This window comes from Lytechinus pictus, chromosome 17, assembly GCF_037042905.1.
Source record: "Lytechinus pictus isolate F3 Inbred chromosome 17, Lp3.0, whole genome shotgun sequence".
NCBI lineage: Eukaryota > Metazoa > Echinodermata > Echinoidea > Temnopleuroida > Toxopneustidae > Lytechinus > Lytechinus pictus.
The window spans coordinates 19,964,991-19,987,731 of record NC_087261.1 but is presented as its reverse complement, the minus strand read 5'-3'; the positions used below and the strand labels follow the sequence as shown (position 1 = coordinate 19,987,731).

The following is a 22,741-nucleotide window of genomic DNA, read 5'->3' as shown; positions in this document are numbered from 1 at the left end:
TCTTCAAATGGATTCCATGGAGTTAATTCAACTAAGTATACTTCTAATTTGAAATAACTTTGACTAGTCATGGACTTGTATTAAAGTGAAACTGATTCAAGGGATCAAAGAGCACATTTTTAAAATAGGAAAGAGACAAAGAGTACACACATAGTGCCTTTGAACTCTTGATGACATTGCACTTGGATTGCTGCCAGTGTAGTACCAACTACCAAAACATTTTTGATTTATTTGATATGTTTTGTTAATATATGTTGTAGCGTGATGAACATTCAAATGCTGATTAAACCCTCATGTGTGAGCCAAAAACATGCAATTGACTCAATAACTAAAACCAACCACTATTGACTGGATTCAGCCCCTTGTGCCGTTTGCTTTTTCTTTTTTGCAAACGCTTTTGATGCCTTGATTGGTGTTATATCAACGAGTTGATTTCATTGGATAGTTTGCGGAAGGGTGAATTCAGTAATGCCTCTATTAGAGATTCTCATGCATAATATTTGGTTTTGATTTTATGGCAACATTGCAAGGACCACCATCGCCATGGAGTTTACAAATAATAAATGAACAATAAGAACATCTTAAATAGAGAAGGGGCATCTTAGTGAAAGCTTTTGTCACTTAAGAAATGCTGGACAAAATGGGCATGAAGAAGGAACGTTTACACAAGAAGTGGCATTACTTCATTGATTGCTTCTTTCATTGTCTCACCTACAGCCGGCTTCCGTCAACCGAGGGTAGCAATGAAGTCACCGTCAGCGGACGTAAGAAGATCCCCACCGTCAAACCAGGTACGTCAATACCCCATTAAACAAAGAACCAAGATTGCCTCCTGATATATGTTTACTTGCATGTCAACGTTGTGTTTACTTGTTATGTATTTGATTCATAAGCTAGATAAGTTCATTAAAATACAATGTTATATAAATTTTCATTGTAAATTGTCATATTTTGTAGTTTGTAGTTGATACTCTATCTTTCAATCCTTGATTATAAGTTCAGTCATCAGTAACAAATACAAAATTTATTCACCACATTGCTGTTAGCTAATCAAAATAAAAGATACCACATTTTCAGTAGCTTTCAACAGTTTGTCATCATAATGTTGTCATGTGCAAGAGGATCTCTGCTCTCACCAAGATGATTTATGGTGGCAGCGGTGGGATTTGAATCCATATGCGATGAAAAAGGGACTGGTCACATATCACAGAAATCAGTTGTTACCATTGATAACATTCAAAGGAACCCTGCACATCAAGAAGACAGTGTCCCACAGTGTGTTCCATAGTGTGTTCACAGTGTATTCACCATGTGCAACAGTGAAATTATTGTGACGCTTTTAAAATTGGAGCATGTAACAGTGTGAATCACTTTTCTTAGTTCACAGTGTGAACACACTGAACACTCACACCATGTAGATGTCCACAGTGGAATTGTCTTCACACTGTTATATTTAGCTTTTCACATTGTTAATCATATCTTCACATAGTCCACTATGTGAACACACTGATGTGAACAGACTGTGAACATACTGATGTGAACAGACTGTGAAGATACTGATGTGAACAGACTGTGAACATACTGATGTGAACAGACTGTGAACATAATGATGTGAACACACTGTGAACATACTGATGTGAACAGACTGTGAACATATTGATGTGAACACACTGAGCATACTGTGAACATACTGATAAGAATGCACTGTGAACATACTGATGTGAATGCACTGATGTGAACACAATTGTTACAAGTGCTGTGTCCTTTTTAGCATGGAAGAATTATTGATATTGACATGACCATGTTTCATCAATCTAGATTGGCAAGTGTCAATCTACTGATATCCTACCACTTGATTGGCCGTGAGAAAACTCTAGCAACACCTGCATTTGTTACTGATAACAAAATTTTGAAACTGGGTCCTGGATGGCCATTGGAGATGACAGAAGAGTATCATCTTCCAAGGATCATCCGTCCCATGACAGGACATAGACATGGTCAACCCTGACTGAATAGGAAAGCAGATGAAATCAGAGATACCTAGAAGAGTGAATGATACAACTCTGGATTTCTCATGTACAGGGGCCTTATGCAGAAAGAGTTGTGGTTGAATAAAATTCAAGAAATCAAACGCAAAGTCCCAAATACACGCATCTGGGTCTGCATAACATGAAGCTTAGTAATTGATTTTTTGTTATGTTTTGTCATGCCCAATATTCCAATAATCAATGTAATGCAGTCAGATTGCTATTTGTGTACATACATGTAGACCTGATTGGTAAAAATCAAGTTGTGTTTGATTTTTGGAGTTCGAGTTTTTTTTGTAAAAAAAAAGCCAGCACTGTATCGTAGTAGATGAAAGAAAACAACGGCTGTTTATAACCAAGATGAGAGGTTATAGCAGTGGTTGTTTCACAGCCTCTTTAAGTCTCGCTGCATCAGATGCATCACTTAAGTTTTAACAGTAAAGATATATCACTGCAGCCATCACCTTGATTATTGTCTACTTTTGTGAAGGAGGGGAGGGAATAAAATGCAAATGTTGGATGATGATGATGGTATCATGAACTCCCTGGGTGATACCATTACTGTTATCATAACCAGATACAGGATGCTACTCATGTTTGTTCACATGTTTTTAGAAGATCGCGATCCTCCGTTGATGTGTCTTCAACAACATTAGGAAGAGGTTCAGCTGCTTCCAAGTGGACAAATAGGCCAATGTAGACTTCCAGGGAGCATTTCATGAAGGGATTTGATCAGTTGTATTTTCACTGACAAATTGCTCTCGGCCAATCAGCTACTAGGATTTCAGTAGCTTGTAACATTTATCAGTGAAATCACAGATTATTTTCTTCATGAAACACGCCCCTGTGGTACATGTGTGAAGGAATTTGAGAAGCTTTGGAGGTCAGTGTGACTATCTGCAAAATGAATGTCAAGTCCATGGGCATGGATGACTTTGGTCAGTGTACCTATCCAGGGTTGTGGAGAAGGCTCAAGGGACAGTCTAGTCCCTGAATCCCGGGGGGGCCACTTCCATTCACGAGTGGATACCATGCGCGACCATGGGGTCTCGAAAAGCACCCTAAACACGTAATTTCCATATTCTGAAAATGCACCCCTTAACAAGTATGGGCGTCTAAAACCCTACCCTTAACAAGTATTGGAAATAAAACGATACTCTTGGCAAATATTTCCTGAAATGAACCCCTAAACAAGTACAGGAATGTTTTATTGTTACGGGTCCTTCGGTCTTCGTCTTACCTTATTTGGTTTAGTACGACCCCACCTTCTACACCTCGCGCAAATCGGACTCTAAACACGAAGTGTTGGGGCAAAAAGGACATCCTTTATTAAACATTTTAATTTTGTTTTATCATCCCCGCAAATTCGACCCTAAACAAGTAATTTTCCTAGCGAAATAGATACCCTTTTTTCATTATTTTTGTGTTTTTGACACCCTTATCACGTTACGTACGTAACGTGCCCTATCGTGAAAAAGACATCCTTTTTACGTGTTTTTTTGGTCGCGCATGGTATCCACTCGTCAATGTAAGTGGCCCCCCCCGGGCCCTGAATATCCCCAGGGTAGGATCCAAGGATTGGTTGCACCTTGTTATTGTTCAATCTCCAGGTAGCCTCGGTTGATTAATAGTCCAATTGATTAATTCATCCTTTCAGAGATATGTTTGTTTGGTTGTCCACTTGTTTGTTCATTCATTATTTTGTCTGTCCGTCCATCTGCAGAATTTTTTCGTTTGTCCATTCATACGTTTGTCTATTCGTCCGCCCATTCATTCTTTATTTATTCATTCATCCATCCATCCTTTATTGGGGGTATCACCCTTGACTCCTTCTGTTCTACAGCTGAACTCCAAGTAAAACAAAGGCTGAGATGGTACATGTATCACAGTATTTGTCCCTGTGACAGTGAATGGCTGAGACTATAGGGATACAGAGAATGATTTATGTTGTTCTCTTCCTCCTCTGAAAATGATTCACTTCCAAGAGGTTTCCCTTGGAAGAAATGAGGACAGGTCAAAACGAGGGCAGGGGAGTCCCAAGGACTTTGATTTTAATAAAATGGTGTAATCATTGCATTGTTTCTTGCCATTTCTTTGCACAGGATATCTGAGTTCCGTACGTCTTATGAAATTTTATGATTGATTAGATCAACCACAACTATGGAAAGCCAGCAATGCCATCATCAATTAAATTAATGCTTTTTTGTTCAAAATGTTTTATAGATATGATGCATACTCATAAATTCATTGTTGTCCTGACAATTCAGTTTACTTTTTTTTTTAATAAAAGGACATTGTGCAAATTTCCTGTAGAAAAATTATGACATTGATGGTTTTCCATAAACCTGTACATGTAGTTAAGGTTGATGACATCAATCGCTAGTCTTTGTAAGACATAGCCCTTGTTTGTGCACTTCATCAAATGAAAGTTTGGTTTATGAGCAGTTCATCTAATCACAAAGTGGTCCAGGCCAACGACCAATCTGGGCTAATCATATAGACTAGATGATGTTAGACCAAATGGAGGAGTATGGACATTAGTCTACTACAGTGCGTCCCAAAAAAAACTATACACTTTTGAAATGGCTGCCAAATAAAAAATATATCACTTTTGGGGAAAAGACTTATAGATATGGAAAGCCAATAAAGTCAACTTTCAGATGACACCAAAAAGTTGGAAAACTATTCATGCTTGAGCGAGCACTGCCCACTGAAACGAAGGGTATGAAAATTAGGGTGGGCCGGAATTAGCCTTCCAGTTTCTTTCAGGTTTTTTGTTTGGTACATGCAAAGTTGAGGGTTATTTGGTGAATTAAAGATCAGTTGTGATCAGTTTATTGTTTGTGAAAATTTAATGCGTTATTAAATTGAAATTTAAAGCATGAGTGATCATGAATTGCAATTTTTAGTGCAGCATTTTGTCTTTATCATGTGGATCTCAACAATGTGTTCATGACAGTCAGGAGAAGAGGGGGTAATATGACTTAGGTAGGTGAAGTACGTTGATGGGATAAAGGTCAACAGAACATTTAGCAACCCCTCTCTCCATCTCAACCCCCCTCCCCCCCCCCCGCTTCTCTCCTTAGAGACTAAGCTCGGCTAGGCTGGGCAGGAATTAGCCTTACAGTTTTTTTTTGAGTGGTTAGTCCTTTGGAACTTGCTAAGCTAAATTAATGAGTGAGATAAGTTTTGGTTTCTTATGCAAATTTCATGAGTTACTAAATTGAAATTTAATCATGAGTGAACAGCAATTGTAATTTTAGTGTAGCATATTCATCTTGTGGACCTCAGAAGTGTGTTCGTGAGAGTCAGAGTAATGTGATGGTACCTGTTACAAGCAAGAGGGCGAGATATGCTAAGACTTGGTTAAAAGGGCATTCCTCTTCCTTTTGTCCTTTAAAAATTACAAATTAAAAGTCATATGTACCCTCCCCTCTCCACCACCATTTCCCAGCCCCCCTCTCTCTCTGTCTCACTTCCTGGATTGTAGCGTATTCAAAACTTATAACTGCCAAGTGACCGGCGGCTGATGGTCAGTTTTGTTATTGAATGATTACCAAGAAATTTCATGATTATGATGATTAATGAAATAATTAATTGAAAAAAATGAATGTTTGATTGATCACATTGCACATTGAATGAGTTGATTTACTGATAAATTGTTGATTAAATGATTGATAGGAAAAAGTTGATGCCCCAATTCAGAATTAATCATTAAATCAACATTCTGCTCTGGACTTCACGCGTACATGACAATAGCCATTAGTCTCTCAACAGGAGGGGAGGGCGGGAAAGAGGGAGGGGGCAGGGGCTGAATGTTCTGTTGAGCCTTATTCCATCAACCTACTTCTCCCACTTAAAGGGGAATCCAGCCTTGGCCATAAAATGTTGTGTTGGGAAGGAGAAAAATAAATTAAACATAATGGTGAAAATTTGAAAGAAATCGGACAAGCAATAAGAAAGTTATAGCTGCTTTAAAATTGGGATCACTAATAGTATGTAGATTTCAAATTGGCAACTGGGTAAGTAAATTATGACAAGGGGCAAGGACAACTTTCCCATGGGCCATGTACTTTATTATGAGGGTTTTGTGGTTTTCTCCTAAGTACCCATTCCCCTGGGGCAGTAATCTAAATATAACCCAGGTAGTATATTGTTTAATGTCCTCATGAAAGAAAAATGTAATTTGAAATAAAACTTTTCGGAATAATGACATTTTAGCCATAATATGTAGTGGAGTACATGGAAGAGTAGTCCTTGCCTTACATCACTATGACATCCCATATGTGGCCAATTTGAAGTCTCCATGAGTATAGTGATTACCAATATTTACAACTTTTAAAAATTCATAACTTTCTTGTTGTTTATTCAATGTTGTTCAAACTTTCACCTATCAACTTGTCTGATTTATCTCTTTCTTATAAAAACAAGTATTTATTTGGGTTGGATTCCCCTTTAAGTTCTATCTCACCCCCTATTCTCCCGACTCCCATGAACACATTGCTGAAATCCGCATGATAAAGTTGAAATGCTGCCCAAAAAGATATCCAAATAATAAAGTTGAAATGCTGCCCCAAAAGTGTAATTTGTGTTCACTCATGCATTAAAGTTCAATTTACTAAGTTATAAAATGTGCTTATGCAACCAAAACTGGTCACGGTTGATCATTAATTTATCACAACGCCCTTAAGTTTGCAAGTTCGCAAGGATTTGCTGCCTCTCAAAAACTGACATAAATTGGAAGGCTAATTCCAGCCCACCCTAATTTTCATACCCTTTGTTTCAGTGGGCAGTGCTTGCTCAAGCCTGAATAGTTTTCCAACTTTTTGGTGTCATTTGAAAGTTGACTTTATTGGCTTTCCATATATGTAAGTCTTTTTCCCCAAAGTGCTACATTTTTTATTTGGCAGCCATTTCAAAAGTGTATAGTTTTTTTTGGGACGCACTGTATAACCCAAGTGGAAACTAGGCAAAATGGCAAATGGGCTAAGTGGCAATTAGACCATGAATGGTCCAATAGAATAACTCGTTTTAGGCGAACTAGGATTAGACCATGCGGGATGAGACTAAATGGAATGAAGACAAAGTGGGGTAGACCAAGGCCCCATTACTTTTAAGACTTGTTGTAAAAACAAATGTGCAATTTTTTAAACAAATGTACTGTCAGCCAATCAGATGGAAGGATTTCAGTAGCTTCTAACAGTTATTGTATATTTGTTTATATCAAAACAAGTTTAATGAAATGGACTCCAAGTGGTAGATTTTACTAATGAAGCAACTTTTTTTCCATAGGTGTGGCGCATGATATAAAAAAACCTGTGATCGTAGACTAGTCTCATTTAGTATCACTTTGAAAAGGTGTTTGAAAGCTGTAATTTGTTTTAATTGATTGAATGACTGTTTGCGATTTAGCATTGTTCCTTTACTACTTTTCCTATATAAAGCTGTACCCTGAAAACTTGACAGCTGCACTTTTTTAACTGACTTCTAACAATGTCACTGTAATGAATATGATTCTGCCATATGTAACCTCTGTATCCCTTCTCATACTGTCTTTAGGTGGGCTGTCGGACGACTATGCCGAGATCGTTGACGATGATGACTACGCGATGCCGGCCGCCAAGGACTACGAGATATCGCGTGAACTGGTCACCCTCGTCGAGACCATCGGTCAGGGCCAGTTTGGCGATGTCCACAAAGGCATTTATATAGATCAGGTAGGAGAATGTTAATCTGCTCTTTTTCTAGTCTTAATTTGTAATTGGATCATTTGTTCGATTGAATTATACAAAGCATATTTTTAAGACATTCTCCTTCCCTCTCTCTGCCTCTCTTCTTCCTTTTCTCCTTCCCTCTCTCTGCCTCTCTTCTTCCTTTTCTCCTTCCCTCTCTCTGCCTCTCTTCTTCCTTTTCCCCTCACTATCTCGCCCCCTCTCTTTCTTTCTCTGTCTTTTTATTTCTGTTGAATATACCAGATATTTTTTTGAAAATTTCGAAGTATTGCATCTTGCTACATGTATTTAGAATTCTATTTTTATGTCACTAGCCTTGACATGTCAAAGCAAAAGTAGAATTGTAAGCAGTTTGGAGAAGGGAATTATGGTTTTAATAAAATATGGCCAAACAAAATTGCAGAATTTTCTTTACAGCAGTCAGTTCACTTTCAGCCTCTGTGATTGATTGTCCTTTGTATCTCTATGCCAATGGAAGAAATCAGATTGTTTTTATTAGGTTTAGGTTCAAATGCAGTTGTACCGTCATTCAAAACCATTTTGGCTATTTTAGTGGAAAATATTTTTTCAGCATACAGTATATTCATTTCCCTCTCTATTTCAATACTCGTACAGTAGTACACTTCATTTTTATTCAGCTAAATGATGAAAGATTTGAAACAGATATAACTAAAATCAAATGACTGATTATTGGTTTCAGTTTAGTTGAGGGCCCTATTTCACTGAGATAAATGATTAATTATGCATGAAGTTACTGTGATTCATTCTACATAATGATCAATGCAATCAATTGTAAAAAGCAGCCATACAATCAATTGCAAAACTATATGTAACAGGATCCAGATGCTATCTCAACCCCAGTGAAAAATGATATCCAAGCATACGATACACGTACAGAGTATCTGTTCCAGTATTGCTGTATAGGATTACATTAAAATGACACATCTCATTAAATAAGGGATAGGAATGAAATTGATCCGAGTAGGAAGCAGTAGATAGCTGAGATTAACCTAAGCCAAGATTGTTGATTATTTATCTGGATAAGCCTCTAGCCTGATGATATGCCGACCTTGGCCTTGTTAGACAAAGCTTTGCAATTAATTGCAGAGGAACTGTTCATGATTGCCTTGCATTGACTACTCTGTACAATCAATCGTAAAGATGATGGTATGATCAGTCGGTATAAAGCTTTCTGCTACTGGACCCAGTAACATCTTAGCTTGAGGTCTCAGTATCCCTTTGCTATTTTAAGCTTGTTGAACATTCCTCTTGTTTTTAAAAGCAGAAGAATTGTTATGCATTTTCTTTTGGTTGAAACCTATTTCATATCAAGAAAATGATAGAAGCCATTGTGTAAAATGGAAGACAATAATTTTTGCACATAGACTAAAATATTTCCATTTTTCTAGTTAAAAAACCCATGATATATACTACTGAAAATTAAAAGAAGAATACAAATAATACAGTATTTTGTTTTTAGTGTTTTTTCCTCTTCTTTTTAATAAAAAACTTCACGAAAAATAATTTTTTCCCTAAAATATGTATCATACTCATGTCTATTGTAGAAATGTTTAAAAATTTTACCCAAAAATGTTTTTGGCCATCCTTAAAAACACCACATTTGTTTCTTACTAGGTTGGCATCCCTGTGGGACATTTCTTGAAATAAAAAGTCAGTGATTTTTACTGACTATTGTAGAAAGCTACCAGAATCCTTGCTTCTGATATTGGCTCAGGTCAAATTAGTCGATAAAAATCACTGACTATTTGATTCATGTAACATGGCCCTTGCATACAGATGTGTTCGGATCAAACAGGTCGTATGAACTCTGTTTGTGACAGTGCAAAGTCAAGCCATGCCAGACATTCTGGCAAATATTTACTATTAGGTTAATCAAATTCAACTTACAGCACTTTTGGGCATAGCCTGATCATTCTTGGCCTCTTTTTTTGAATTCTCTTGAAATAATCAGTCACTGTTTTTCTCTTGGCAACAAAATCCACCTCTTGACTCTTTTTTACCAAAATCATGCCAAGTTTAAGACCATGTTTGAATTCGTCAAAGCAAGCAGGCAGGAAGGTGGGTGTACTGTCCAAGAAAGAACTTTGAGATGATTGTCATGTTATGCTTCTAACCAGTTCGGAAGTTGTTGCTTATTATTTTGTTCTTAAGTATAGATTGGTGGTTTTGATTGAGGAAAACATTATTTATACAGCTGTAATCAGGAGTTTCAATGAAATCTATTTTTCTGTTTCTCAAATTGGCAATAATCAATATTTCTATTGAGTTTCATAATTTGAAAAATAGAATATGGATAAACATGATTCAAACTTGACGTAAAATAATTATATATATAAATGAAGAGTTGCATTTTTAAACAGTGATGTCGTCAGACCTGCCAACCAGTATGTTTTTGCCGTATTTAGTACGTTTTTGCAACCAAAATACTTTTATACTTTTTTTATTTTTTTTATCGTAATTTATTGAGAAAAATCATCTCTATATGTCTCTATTTCATAAAACTTACACAAATATGGTTATTAGATCAATGTAATTTCAGGTAACTTGTTTTTTTTTTTTCAATCATTTTGTTAAAACCAGGGTGAGATATACACATGTTTAAATGTTGTTTTTTTCATCTGCAAGAGCAGTGCGCATTTTAGCTTGCATGCAGCTTGAGCGCCGCGATGAGCGAGTGCGCCACGCATTTTAATATGAAATACACTTTTTTTGGGAAAAATACATTACACTTTTTTTAATCACAGAATACACTTTTTCATTCCCAGAGGTTGGCAGGTCTGTGTCGTTGTTGTCACTGCAGTGCCAGATTAGAGAGTGTAGTGATCTGCTCAAATTAAACAGCACATAAGCACTTGCCCGATTGCCCGGGGCAAGTAAAAGTTAGAGTCGGGCAAGTGTTTTGAAGTAAAGACCAAAACTACTTGCCCGAATTTGGCAAGCAAAATTCTCACAGTAGAATGACCAAAATTAGGGTCGATATGATACATGTATATTGACCCTAATTTTGGTCATGGCAGGCAAGATAAAATCACTTTGGAAAAAGAAACGCAATAACAAAGTAGATCAGTTCATGTCAAAAGAGAGAAAAGGGTCAATGGTTTACAAAACCGCAAAACCTTGTTTTGGAGAGGTAAACCTTTTTTTCAATGATTTTTTTCGGGCAAGTGAAATAGATTTTCAGGCAAGTATATTCCAAGTATTTAAAAATTTACTTGCCCAACTGGGCAAGTGCTTCTAAAAAGTTATGTAGCACACTGACTTACATACTTTTTCTGTTTAAGTTTTATGGTACTGCTAGAATTTTTGATATCGTTTTTACCACATCATATCAAAATAGCCTAATTACGCCTCTGCTGAAACTCCTTTGAAAAACAAAAATACATCCTACTTTTAAGTTGGCCCTGTTTTGTAAGAAACAGTTTGGCATTACAGTTTCAGTTATTACTTTTAAATATTATCTCCTCTAGATCCCAATGTTATTTCCATCTTCATGAAATGTAGATTTTCCTGATAAAAAAATAGCAGTTGCTCATCATTCTCTTATAAAGTTGATCATCCATGCCATTCGCCATTTCCTTGCATGTGAAATGGCAGACTTTAATCTGGTTGGTTTTTGGCATTTCTATTTTGTTCCTTGCACAGGAAGCAATCACTTTTGCAAAATGACAAAAGATTCCATCATCCTAAAGCCTCGCTTTGCTGTCCTCACATTTTCTAAAACCTGCTGTCATAATCGATAGGAAAAGCTTCTCTGCTCTCTCTGATTTAGCCCGTTTGCGGTTCTGTTTTGTAGTCTTCTGTTTCTGGGGATCTCTTCTCTCCTTTTTTGTCCTCTGTGTATGTGCATGCCTCTTTCAACCCCCCATATGAATTTCTAAAATGTTTCTGTGTCTGTCATTGTCTGTCTCTCTGTCATCTGTCTTTATATATCCTCCTTGCTTCTCCCCTCTCTCTGTTTTTGTCTTTTTATTCATCTCTCCTCCAACTGCCCTTCCCTCTTTCCTTCCTCTCTCTCTGTTTCTCCCCCACTCTCTCCCTCTCTCACCATCCCCATTCCATTTTCAATCTCCCCTCCCCCATTCTACTTTCCCCTCCTCCCCTTCTACATCTCGCCCCATCTCCCTTCTTCACCTACCCTCTCCCTCTCGCCCCTTTCCCTTCTCCGCCTCCCCCTTTCCTTCCTTCTCTCCCCTCTCTACATCTCCCCCCCCCCCTCTTTCCAATCTCAACCTTTCATTTATTTCCCCCTACTGAAATCAACATATTTACCAAATTTGTTTGTTGCATACAAAAAAGTTGCCCTTGAAATGAAAGAATAGCCCCAAATATTCAGCAATCACCCCAATGTGAAAAACAACCTTTAAAGGTCAAGTCCACCCCAGAAATTTTTTGATTTGAATCAATAGAGAAAAATCAAACAAGCATACATGTAACTGTGCTATGTTTTGTGAAATTAAGCGAAACTGTAAAATGTCATAACTTTCTTATTTTACATCCGATTTTGTTGAAATTTTCAGTGTTATGGTTGTATGTGATATTTCTCCTTTTATTCAAAACATTTTTTGTTGGGTTGGACTTGTCTTTTAAGAACGAAAAAATAATAATTTCCTACCCTGGTCCAAACATAGGCTGTCATCTTGGCCGATTTAGATCAGACTCAAATACAACCTATTGGGGCATTTTTTTTACTAATCAATTTCTGATGTGTATCGTTCATATATTTTGTGGTCTTTAATACTTCCTTTAATTTTTTCTTTTGCGTTTTTCAGGACGAGAAAGTCGAGGTTGCTGTCAAAACTTGTAAGGTTGAAAGTACTCAGGCACTAGGAGAAAGATTCTTAGAAGAAGCATGTAAGTCTATACTAGGACTTGTCTTCAAGTCTTTTTCAAGTGTGTCCTTGCGCTACTACTTGCGGCTTGCAAGAAGCAAAGTAGTTTCGTTACAAAGTCTAGTTGCGATTGAACGAGAATCAACTTTTTTCTGATCAAAGGACTTTCTCTTGATTGTGGGACCTGCGCTTGGTCTAGATTCAATGTCAGTTTCTTCCAACCCCTGTTAGTGCGAGAGTATTGATATGGTTGGCTGTATGTGAAACTATTCTTACAATGTGACAAGTAGCTGTTAAGTAGATCCAAGTAAAACCAAATGTTATGCATCACTTACATAGCAATACAAATGTCTTGAAGTGATATTATTACCATGGGCTGAACTCTCATACCATCAAAAGTCAATTGAAAGTTCAAGGTATTTCTTCCTACTCAATACCCAGGGTGGAGAGTGGCAAATGCAGATAAACGCCTTGCCAAAGGACCCATGTGCTGCGGTCGGATTTGAACCTGGGCTTTTGGCTCAAAGTCCAGAGACTTATCGATAGACCCCCAAAACCAAATACTTAACCCTCCAACCGAGGCACACAACTTCATGGAATATATTCCCTCTTTGTCAGTTTCAAGTCATTTCCTTTTCTGTAGAACATTTTTGAAGAGTTTTAGACGTTGAGTCACTGACCGCTTTAGATCGCAATTGTTTGAGCAGTTGTCCAGCATCCATTGTGTCGTGCATAGCCAAAGGCGCTATTTTGGGCGAGAAGGGTTTCAAATATAACACTTTTAATATCCTGGAAGATTTATGTACCTGCTGGCTTTGCCAAAAGTTGAACATGAGCTTAGAATGACCTCTTGCCCACAATTACCAAGGTTTTGTATCTTGTAATAATAATATGAAAAATAATAATGTGATAAATTTGTATAGCGTGTTTTTCTGATCTAAATTTTTACGGATGTGGCGAAGATTATAAAGTGTTTAAAAGGCAGATTTGCACATACTGGATATCTGTGTCTCCATATTCAACAGAGTATCTAGCCAAACACCAAGGTTTCTTACTGTACTCATTGGTTTTACTTTAGATTCTCCAATTCTTATGTGATTACAGAGATGCCAACCCTCCCGATTTCATCGGGAGGCTCCCGAAAATTCATCCCAACTCCCGTCCTTACGATTACCATCCTTATCCTCCAGAAATTATGATTTTTTTGCATTGAACCAATTGGATTGGAAGTACATGTATTGTCTGCTAACTTTAGCATGTAGTATTAACTCCATTACGTTTGCTGCTACTAAATTCTGTGTGAAAGGCAGACAAATAAGGAGCAGCGAAAAGCTGGTGCATGTGATATATGCCAACGGGAATCCACTGTGCACCAGGCCGGTAGGCCCGGCTAGCTTTGCGAGGCGTGTGCGCTCGCGGCTGCTGGATTTGTAGAGTTGTGCGGTGGAATATCGGTGTGTGATTTCGGCGTATTGATTAGCCAGGCGGCTTCTTGAGAGTAAAAATCATTTACTAACGTAGGCTTACTCTCAATGACGCCAGGGAGTCCTTCCTACATGTATTCACCTACACGAAGGACCCCAAAACCTGAAACTTTCGCCCCCGAGATTTCTACTTTCCTTCTAAAACATCTAGCCATAAATCATGTACGTGGGATAAAACTTCATTTCCGACATTTCTACGCTCTCGTTGTTATTTTTAAACAAGAATTCATCAAAAAAATGAAAAAATATTGTGAAAAGACGGAAGAGACTTGCCCGGTGTTTACGCCGCCATCTTGTTTCTTATTGTACTTCCCCAACGTTACGCGACGCTCGCTGGTGAAGGTTTGCGGAAAATTCATTTAAGATTAAGAAATTTATCAGAATTGTAAGGTTTGGATTTGTGATCTCATAAAAGAGCAGCTCTGCCCCATATGTTATGTAATATAAAAGGCATAAATTAAACTTTTTAATGGCTTGTGATGACTTTTTTTGTTTCTATATAGGAACAGGTGTGAATGATTTGTCTATTTAGGCCTACTGAAGATACAATGGTATATGATGGGGATTTTCTGAGAAAATGCATTTCATTGATTGATAGGAAATCTGCCCGTGTACGACTTCACATACAGTATCAAATAATTAAAATACTAATAACTTTTTTAATCTTTGATGAATTTTCCTCAAACTTTGGCAATATTTCTTATTATTTTTTTCTGCTATTTTTACAACAACCTTTTTTCAGGGTCAACTTCCCCTTTAACAACTTGTTTTCTCTCTGTCTTTTGTCCGTTTTTAGATATCATGAAGCAGTTTGATCATCCTCACATCATCAAGTTAATAGGGGTATGTACAGATCCGCCCATATGGATCGTTATGGAGCTAGCCCCATTTGGAGAGGTAAAAATGAATCCATCAGTCTTTTACACAATGCCTTCCATGTAGGCCAGGGGCCGATCGCACGAAGGGGTCTTTGCAAGGACCGTCTTTCGTGTCGCCCATCTTTTATGATACGCCATGTGAAACGCATTTCAAATAAATTATCTGCAAATATGTTTTATTTGTCCGTTGAAATAAACAAAATATTTGTTTATAAAATGATGTGATATCTCATGAAATTGTATGAAATTTGATTTAAAAGCAAGCTTACGAATTTTATTTGTTTATCATAAATTTCAGAAACACCCCGCTTGTAGCGCATCATAAAAGATGGGCGACACAAAAGACGGTCCTTGGAAAGACCCTTACGTGCAATCGGCCCCAGTATTCTGAACCGAGGTTTATTTTAAACTCTTGACTCAAGTCAGTTGCGTACGCAGAAAAGTTCTTCACCACCAGTTTTAGGTCGTTTCCTACCCCAAAAAACATTGACCCCCCCAAAAAAAGGTCTTCACCACACAAATTTCACGTTGTCATACCTTAAAAAAATAAAAATAAAAATAATATTCCGCATTTATATAGCGCTTAATACATCGGAACAACGTCTCTAAGCGCTTTACAGACATATTATTACCCCGGTCATCAGATCCTTGCATGCCCGCATACAATGTATGCACCTTCTCCACTCCCTGGGGAGCATTCCAACAAGAGTTCAAAGACTCAATTGCTAGGCATACTACATATAGGCTTTCACATCCTACCGGGTACCCATTTAACACCTGGGTGGAGAGTGGCAAAGTGTGGATTAACGCCTTGCCAAAGGACGCTAGGCCATGGTGGGATTCGAACACACGACCCTTGATTACAAGGCGAGAGTCAGAACCGCTACACCACGACGCTTCCACATTACACAAGCAAAAAAAAAAAAGTCTTCAAAAAATTTTTAGGGGGGGGGGGGGTTGGGTATCAAAAAATTTTAAGGGGGGGTTTGAACCCCTGTAATCACCCCCCCTGCGTACGCCACTGACTCAGGTTGTGGTTTGACTATAAATAGCCAAGTGTGACATAGATTTCTATAATGTAAATCATTAGAAATTGGCTTGAAATGATAAATATGATTATTTTCTTCGTCATCAAAACATAGTAAGGATTCCAGTATAAACAAGGTTTATGAATAAGGCTCGATTACTTTAAAACATATTCTGTTAATATTCAAATGTTATGTTGTATTCATTATTTTTGTCTGCAAATTAATTTGATGTTAGAGAATTATATGGAATTATTGCCTGCTAGAACTACTCCAGATTAGCCTTAATATCATGTATCTTTTACTTGTTTATGTTTTCTAGATGAGGATGTTTTTACAGACACACAAAGAGGAACTAACGTTAGCTTCACTGATCTTGTATGCATACCAGTTAAGCATGGCTCTTTCATATCTAGAGAGCAAGAAGTTTGTCCATAGGTGAGTGTGTGAAAGTCCGTCTGTCTTGACCTTTCTCTGAGAGTTCATATAGATATTTTGAAAATATTTAATTAAGAAATTGGAAACAACACCTTGAACTGCCTGATCTCACCCATGTGAGAGATTGAAGCAAAAGCCTTCTTTCTTGTGGAGTGAGGAGCTTTCCACTCTTTCCCAGATGGCCTCTTTAGTACCATCTTTGTCCAAACTAATGAGATAGATTCCGAGCCGTCTTATGCGCTGGATTTTGGAATAAATCGCATTCTGCTCATTTTCTGAAAATGTGAATGGAACATATAATTTTATTTAAGTTTAAAATTAATTGAAAGAATACTAATATAACCATTTTGAAAGATTGCAAGCTTTTATTTTGGAGTAAATGCTAAATAAGTTTCAAATAGTAGCCAATCGTACGACTGCTATGACGTCATTACGACTAGATATTAAATTCGCTTCTATTGTAAGAAGAATGATAGAATAGTCACAGATTTGAACATAGGTATTTGTACGATGATTTCGAACATTACACAGTAAGATATTCCAAGTCTCAACATTAGCATCAAATTCTACTACATTTTATTCTGAAATCGGGTCGCAGACCAGTCGTAAGGTGTGCGGTCGCCTTAAAATGCACCTGGCTGTAAAAGGGATCCTGTCATTTGATGATTAATAAGTTATGGGATAATTTTCATTTACATGAATAGGTGATCATATGTAACCCATCATGACAATATTTTACTGATTTCTTTTTTTCACATTTTTTCAGAGATATTGCAGCCAGGAATCTTCTGGTAGTTGCTAAGGACAATGTTAAACTTGGTGATTTTGGTCTTTCAAGATTACTACATGACCATTCATACTACAAAGGTATGATCAGATATATATTTAGATTAATAATGATGATTGAAATACTGATTTTGATGAAGGTGGTGATGATGATGATGGTGATGATGATACTGGTGATGATGATGATAATGATGATGATGATGACGATGACGATGACGATGATGATGATGATGATGATGATGACAGTGATAATGATGATGATTATGATGATGATGATAATTGTGATAATGATGACAAAGATCATGATGATGATAACAATGGTGATGAAGGTGTTATGATGAGGATGGGGATGATTATGAAGATGATAGTTTTAATGATGAAGATAGTTCTGATGAAAGTGGTGATGATAGCGATATCAGCAATAGTAATCCTGATAATTTCATTCATGCTAGTGGTAAACGATACTGCAAAAAAAGAGAAAATTATTGAAATGATTTTTATTCAAACACAACTTTACATCGTCCAAATACTTTTCATTATTCTGTAGCTTCTAAAGGTAAATTACCCATCAAATGGATGGCTCCAGAATCTATCAACTTCAGGAGGTTTACATCTGCCAGTGATGTCTGGATGTTTGGTAAGAAATTCTATACTACTATATTGCACAAATGATATTGATAGGCCAGTGCCATTTTGTGATTTCTTTGTATTGTGGAGCCCTAGTTGGGAGTTGGGATGCCGGGGGGGGGGGGGGGGGGGGGGGGGGTAAAGAATTTCTGCTATCCAAGCACAACCATGAATACAGTTAAATAGCAGTCCAAGGAATTTATCAGCGCTTTAAAAACACAAAATTTCTGTGTCAGTGTTTACAGAGACCAAATAAATCATATCGATTGTATCTTGTTAGTGCACTGTCCTGTATTTTTCTTTAGAGGGCGCTGTTGAGTTAATGATGAGACAAAACATTCAGTGTCACCCTGGTGTAGACAATAGAAGTTAAAATAATTCTGATCATAGGGGAACTGTCTAGCTTTCATCAAGAGAGGGTGATGATTATTTACTGAATGCTTGTAAGCTTGAGCACAATTAACTTGTGTGTGTGTGTGTTCAATGACCTGGAATATCCACAGATGGTTTAAAACATCGAGATGAGTGCATGAAGAACAATGATCTCTCTCAAAGTTTAAAGAGATGTGGCATTGAAAGATTTTCATATCCTCTTGAACAGCTGGATATAAAAGAATTCTTCCACATGGATATCAGGGAATGAACCGCATAGTTTTTAATTTCCTGATTTTAAAAAAAAAAATCACAAAAATTTGAGATACATTTACTGGTATGTCTTTTTACCATGACAATAGCCTATCATTAGTACTCATATTCCCCCTCTATTTTGTTATAATCACTTGATTATTTTTATACCTACATTGTACATGTACATGTTCAAATTATCTAATTGCTATATTTCATCTTGTATTGCATGAATTTATTCAATGTTTTGTGAATTGTTTTAAAATTTGGAATTGAATAAAATTGAACTTGAATTTGAACTATACAATTTCCACATTTGACTTGCAGGTGTATGCATGTGGGAGATCCTCATGTATGGGGTCAAGCCTTTCCAGGGGGTAAAAAACAACGAGGTCATAGGCCGTATTGAGAACGGCGAGAGGTTACCAATGCCCGCTGCGTGTCCACCGACGCTGTACAGCGTGATGACGCTATGTTGGTCGTACGAACCCTCTAAAAGACCCAACTTCAAAGACCTCAAAACAAGATTAAAGTAAGTCACAAAAAAGAGAAGATGAAAAATTGAAAGATGCTTATTTTAGATTGAACTTCATATTGTGTTCATATTGTCTAAGTTATGCTTTGTATTTGTTTCAGTGTTCGTAGTTTGTTTGCATGATAATTCAAAAGATATTTGTGTCTTTGTTTGCAATGGTTAGTTTGATGTTTGGTCTAAACCTCCTTTGTCTAATGCCGTTTTTGAATAATCATATAGGCCTGTATTCTGATAGCAGGTTTAACATAAACTCAGGTTTAAAGTTGTGGTTTAAGTATGGATAGCCAATTGTTACATAAAGCACTAACAGTAGAGATAGCATACTTCAGCTCATTTGGCTCTCAAATCTTTCATAATTGTCTAGCAAGTCTAAATAGATGATTGTCTTCACCAGCGATGAATCAGGAAAGAGCACATTAAACATACATGTAAACATACAACTTAATAAACATTTTGATACTTTTGGCTTCCCATACTTAAACCACAACTTTAAACCTGAGTTTAAGTTAAAACTGCTATCAGAATACGGGCCATACTGTTTAGTCTATTCCCCCATTATAGTCTAATCCCACTAAAGGATTAATTATTGGTCAAACTTGTACATTGTCTGAATATATTTGGTATTTTTTTAATGAGTTTGTCTGATATTCATTTGCTCTGTATGACACATTGCTCAGTTGCTGTAAGTTCCATTTGATTTCCATTCATCCTCATTTTATATGATACCCATTAAATTGTATCTTTAATCCGCTTGTTTAGAATTGATTTACAAGTCAAATTTTCATTAGACCAACTGGAGAAAACTAAGTAGCAAAGTGGATCCTATCGATTAGATCATCAGTCATAATATGAATTTGGCCCAGTTAGTCCAATCAATAATTTGATGAAATAGAGTACCTAAGTATGACGTCACGATGTCATGACAACGAACCGGCTGGTTCTAAACAGAGTTGCAGCCGACGATTGTCTATACACATTTGTTTTGCAAAAATGGTGATGTGCTATAGAAAATATAGAGTGATATGAGTGAGTTGCAATACTTCCGGGTGGGTGTTTCATAAAGCTGTTCATATTAAAGTTAACGATTTTAAGAATGACTGGGGATCCTTGTGGTAAATGGTATAATAAATTGGCGATGGTTTAGATCATAAGAAAGGATCACCAGTCGAATAAAGTCGCTCTTAACTTACGAACAGCTTTATGAAACGGCCCCCGCGCGTTAATTTGTTTAGAACCAGACTGCCATGACACCATGGCAACTGACGTCATCGCTTCGGTACGCTATAGTTCTCAGACCCCGGGTCCCATTGCAGAAAGAGTCACATGTGTAACGAAAAAAAACCATCAAGGACAGATCCCAAATGTGCACCTGTCATTGGTTGAAAATCAACTTGCGTTTGACATTTTGAGTTGCATTTTATTATATTCCTTTTATGCCAGTTTTGACCAAAGTAGTTGCTATGATAGTTTATAAAACTAAAAATAACAGGGAAAAAGTCTACATTGTCAGAAGTTTGAATTTATTAATTCACAATCTGATACTTTAAGCAACATATAAACTAAAATTAAATCAATATCCACCTCATACAGCATATCTACCCAACTTTGCCAAAAGGAAGCAAGTGACACATCAGTCAAATTTGAGTTATTAATGTTTCCGAAACACCCTTTGTATGTTGCACGTTCAGGCAAAATTTGGGGAAGAAATGATCGTTCTATTGAAAGATATTGAAGAAAATACATGTATGCTGTTAAATTGCATTGACACCTATGTAAATGACGAACACACATTGTTCATTTACAACAAATTATACATTTGTAACTTGCTTCCTTTTGCCAAAGTACATGTACATGTATGGCAGATTTGTCTATGATATGAGTCAATAGGATTTCACAAATCAACAATCGAGAGTATAGAATTATTGTACAATGATGTTGAATCACTGCAGTCGGTAGCTGTCAATGACGTAGTAATTAGACATCTTACAGACGTCATGAGAAGGCCATAGGGGGAGCATTTCATGAAACCAATATTCAGTGCTTTTTTCATTCACAAGTGTTACAAGCTACTGAAAATCCTTGCATCTGATTGGCTGAAGGCAGATAGTCGAGTGAAACTCATTGACAATGAAGCAAAAAGTCAAGGATTTTAACACACTCACATGTTTCATGATACCAGAAACCCTTGCATCTGATTGGTTAAAGGAAAATTAGTAAATGAAACTCATTTACAAAACTTTTCTTGAAATATTACTGAGGGGAGTGTTTCATATAGGAAAAATAAATCAAAAATTTCCAATCGTGACTGTTAAAAGCTACTGGAAATCCCTACATCTGATTGGCTAAAGGTAAATTAGTCAGTGAAACTCACTGACAAAACTTTGCCTGAAGCGCAACCTCAGGAAATGTTCATGGAGCGAATAGTCATTGCTTTTCAGTGACAGATGTTATAAGCTACTGGAAATCCTTGCATCTGATTGGCTAAAGGCAGATTGATCAGTGAAACTCGGTGACAGAACTATCCATGAAACCGCTCCCCAGGTCAATCAGCGGACAGAGCTCCGATGCAACGTTTTGGCCCTGCCACCCCCAAAGGGAAGCTCTTTGTTTCTGCTGCTCTGTGACGCGTCTGACGTAGGGTGTCCCCTGGGTCGTGAGGGGGAGCGGAACACTGACTGATTCACTCCTGCCACTTGTTGTTCAAGGTTTTGTGTGTGTGCCCGTGTTGTCAAAGCAAATAACAGGTGTTTGGCGGTGTGCATTATGTATGAGTGGGTTTTAGAATAGCATAGAATACATGTTTATCATTTATTGTCTTCTTCCTAAAGAAAAGAAGGAAATTGCCATCCAGGTGGGTGTTTCATAAAGCTGTTCGTAATACCTTGGTCACATTTGCTCTACGGCGGCCGTACGGCGAGTCGAAAACAGCCGTTCTAACATTTTTTTGTCCAACTACATATAGGTGGTTTGAATTAAAATTAATAAATGTGACCAAGGTATTAGTTAAGAGCAACTTTAAGAACGACTGGTGATCCTTTCTCATGCCCTACCAATGCCAATGAACATTTTGGTGTGTACCATTTACCACAAGAAAGGATTACTTGTCGTTATTAAAGTCAGTGTACATCAGGGGCCCATTTCATAAAACTTGTCGTGATAACAGATTTGCAAAAACAGGTAAAAGCTACTGAAATCCTACAATCTGATTGGCTGATACTAAATTTGTTATAGAAATTTTGTAGTTATCGTAACAAGTCTTTTTGAAATAGGGCCCAGAAATACACAATACATAAAAGTATAGTATTACATGTAGGTATGATCTCCTCGTCCCTGTACACCAAGTGATGGGTGGACTGCTGCCAAAAATTGCATTTATATGATTATGAATGTGTTTGGGACATCTAACAAAGTGCACCAAGTGATTTTTCCTATAGAGACAGCTGCTCCACTAAGAAACACTTGTCCTCACAAGTCTCTCCATCGGTCAATTTTTTTCACCGGCCCTTGTTAGGGTGGACAAGGATTTTTGTTTGTCTGGTTTTGGGGGAAAAAAAAGGGGTAACTTTGTAGAAACCAAGTTCCTAATCCCATCACAACAAAACAAGGTATTAGGGTTCAGAATTCATTCAGTAGGTCTGTGCTTGACTCACGAGCTGTAAGAAGAGGAAGTTACAATTAACGTAAGAGATAAATTCTAAATTGCCTGAAGAACTATTATTCTTTAAAGCCATGCAA

The 22,741-nt window shown here is 37.2% G+C and overlaps 1 protein-coding gene across 1 annotated transcript in view; it reads left to right on the top strand.

Moving 5' to 3' along the window:
* Window positions 1-640: 640 nt before the first annotated feature.
* The window catches only part of LOC129280990 (protein-tyrosine kinase 2-beta-like), a 46,106-nt gene continuing 24,005 nt past the window's right edge, over window positions 641-22,741 (top strand). Inside the window, exons 1-8 of the mRNA XM_064112588.1 lie at window positions 641-791; window positions 7,587-7,744; window positions 12,550-12,631; window positions 14,890-14,990; window positions 16,319-16,434; window positions 17,201-17,301; window positions 17,768-17,857; window positions 18,799-19,003. Coding sequence (XP_063968658.1) covers window positions 641-791; window positions 7,587-7,744; window positions 12,550-12,631; window positions 14,890-14,990; window positions 16,319-16,434; window positions 17,201-17,301; window positions 17,768-17,857; window positions 18,799-19,003 — 1,004 coding nt within the window. The remainder of the gene's footprint in view (window positions 792-7,586; window positions 7,745-12,549; window positions 12,632-14,889; window positions 14,991-16,318; window positions 16,435-17,200; window positions 17,302-17,767; window positions 17,858-18,798; window positions 19,004-22,741) is intronic.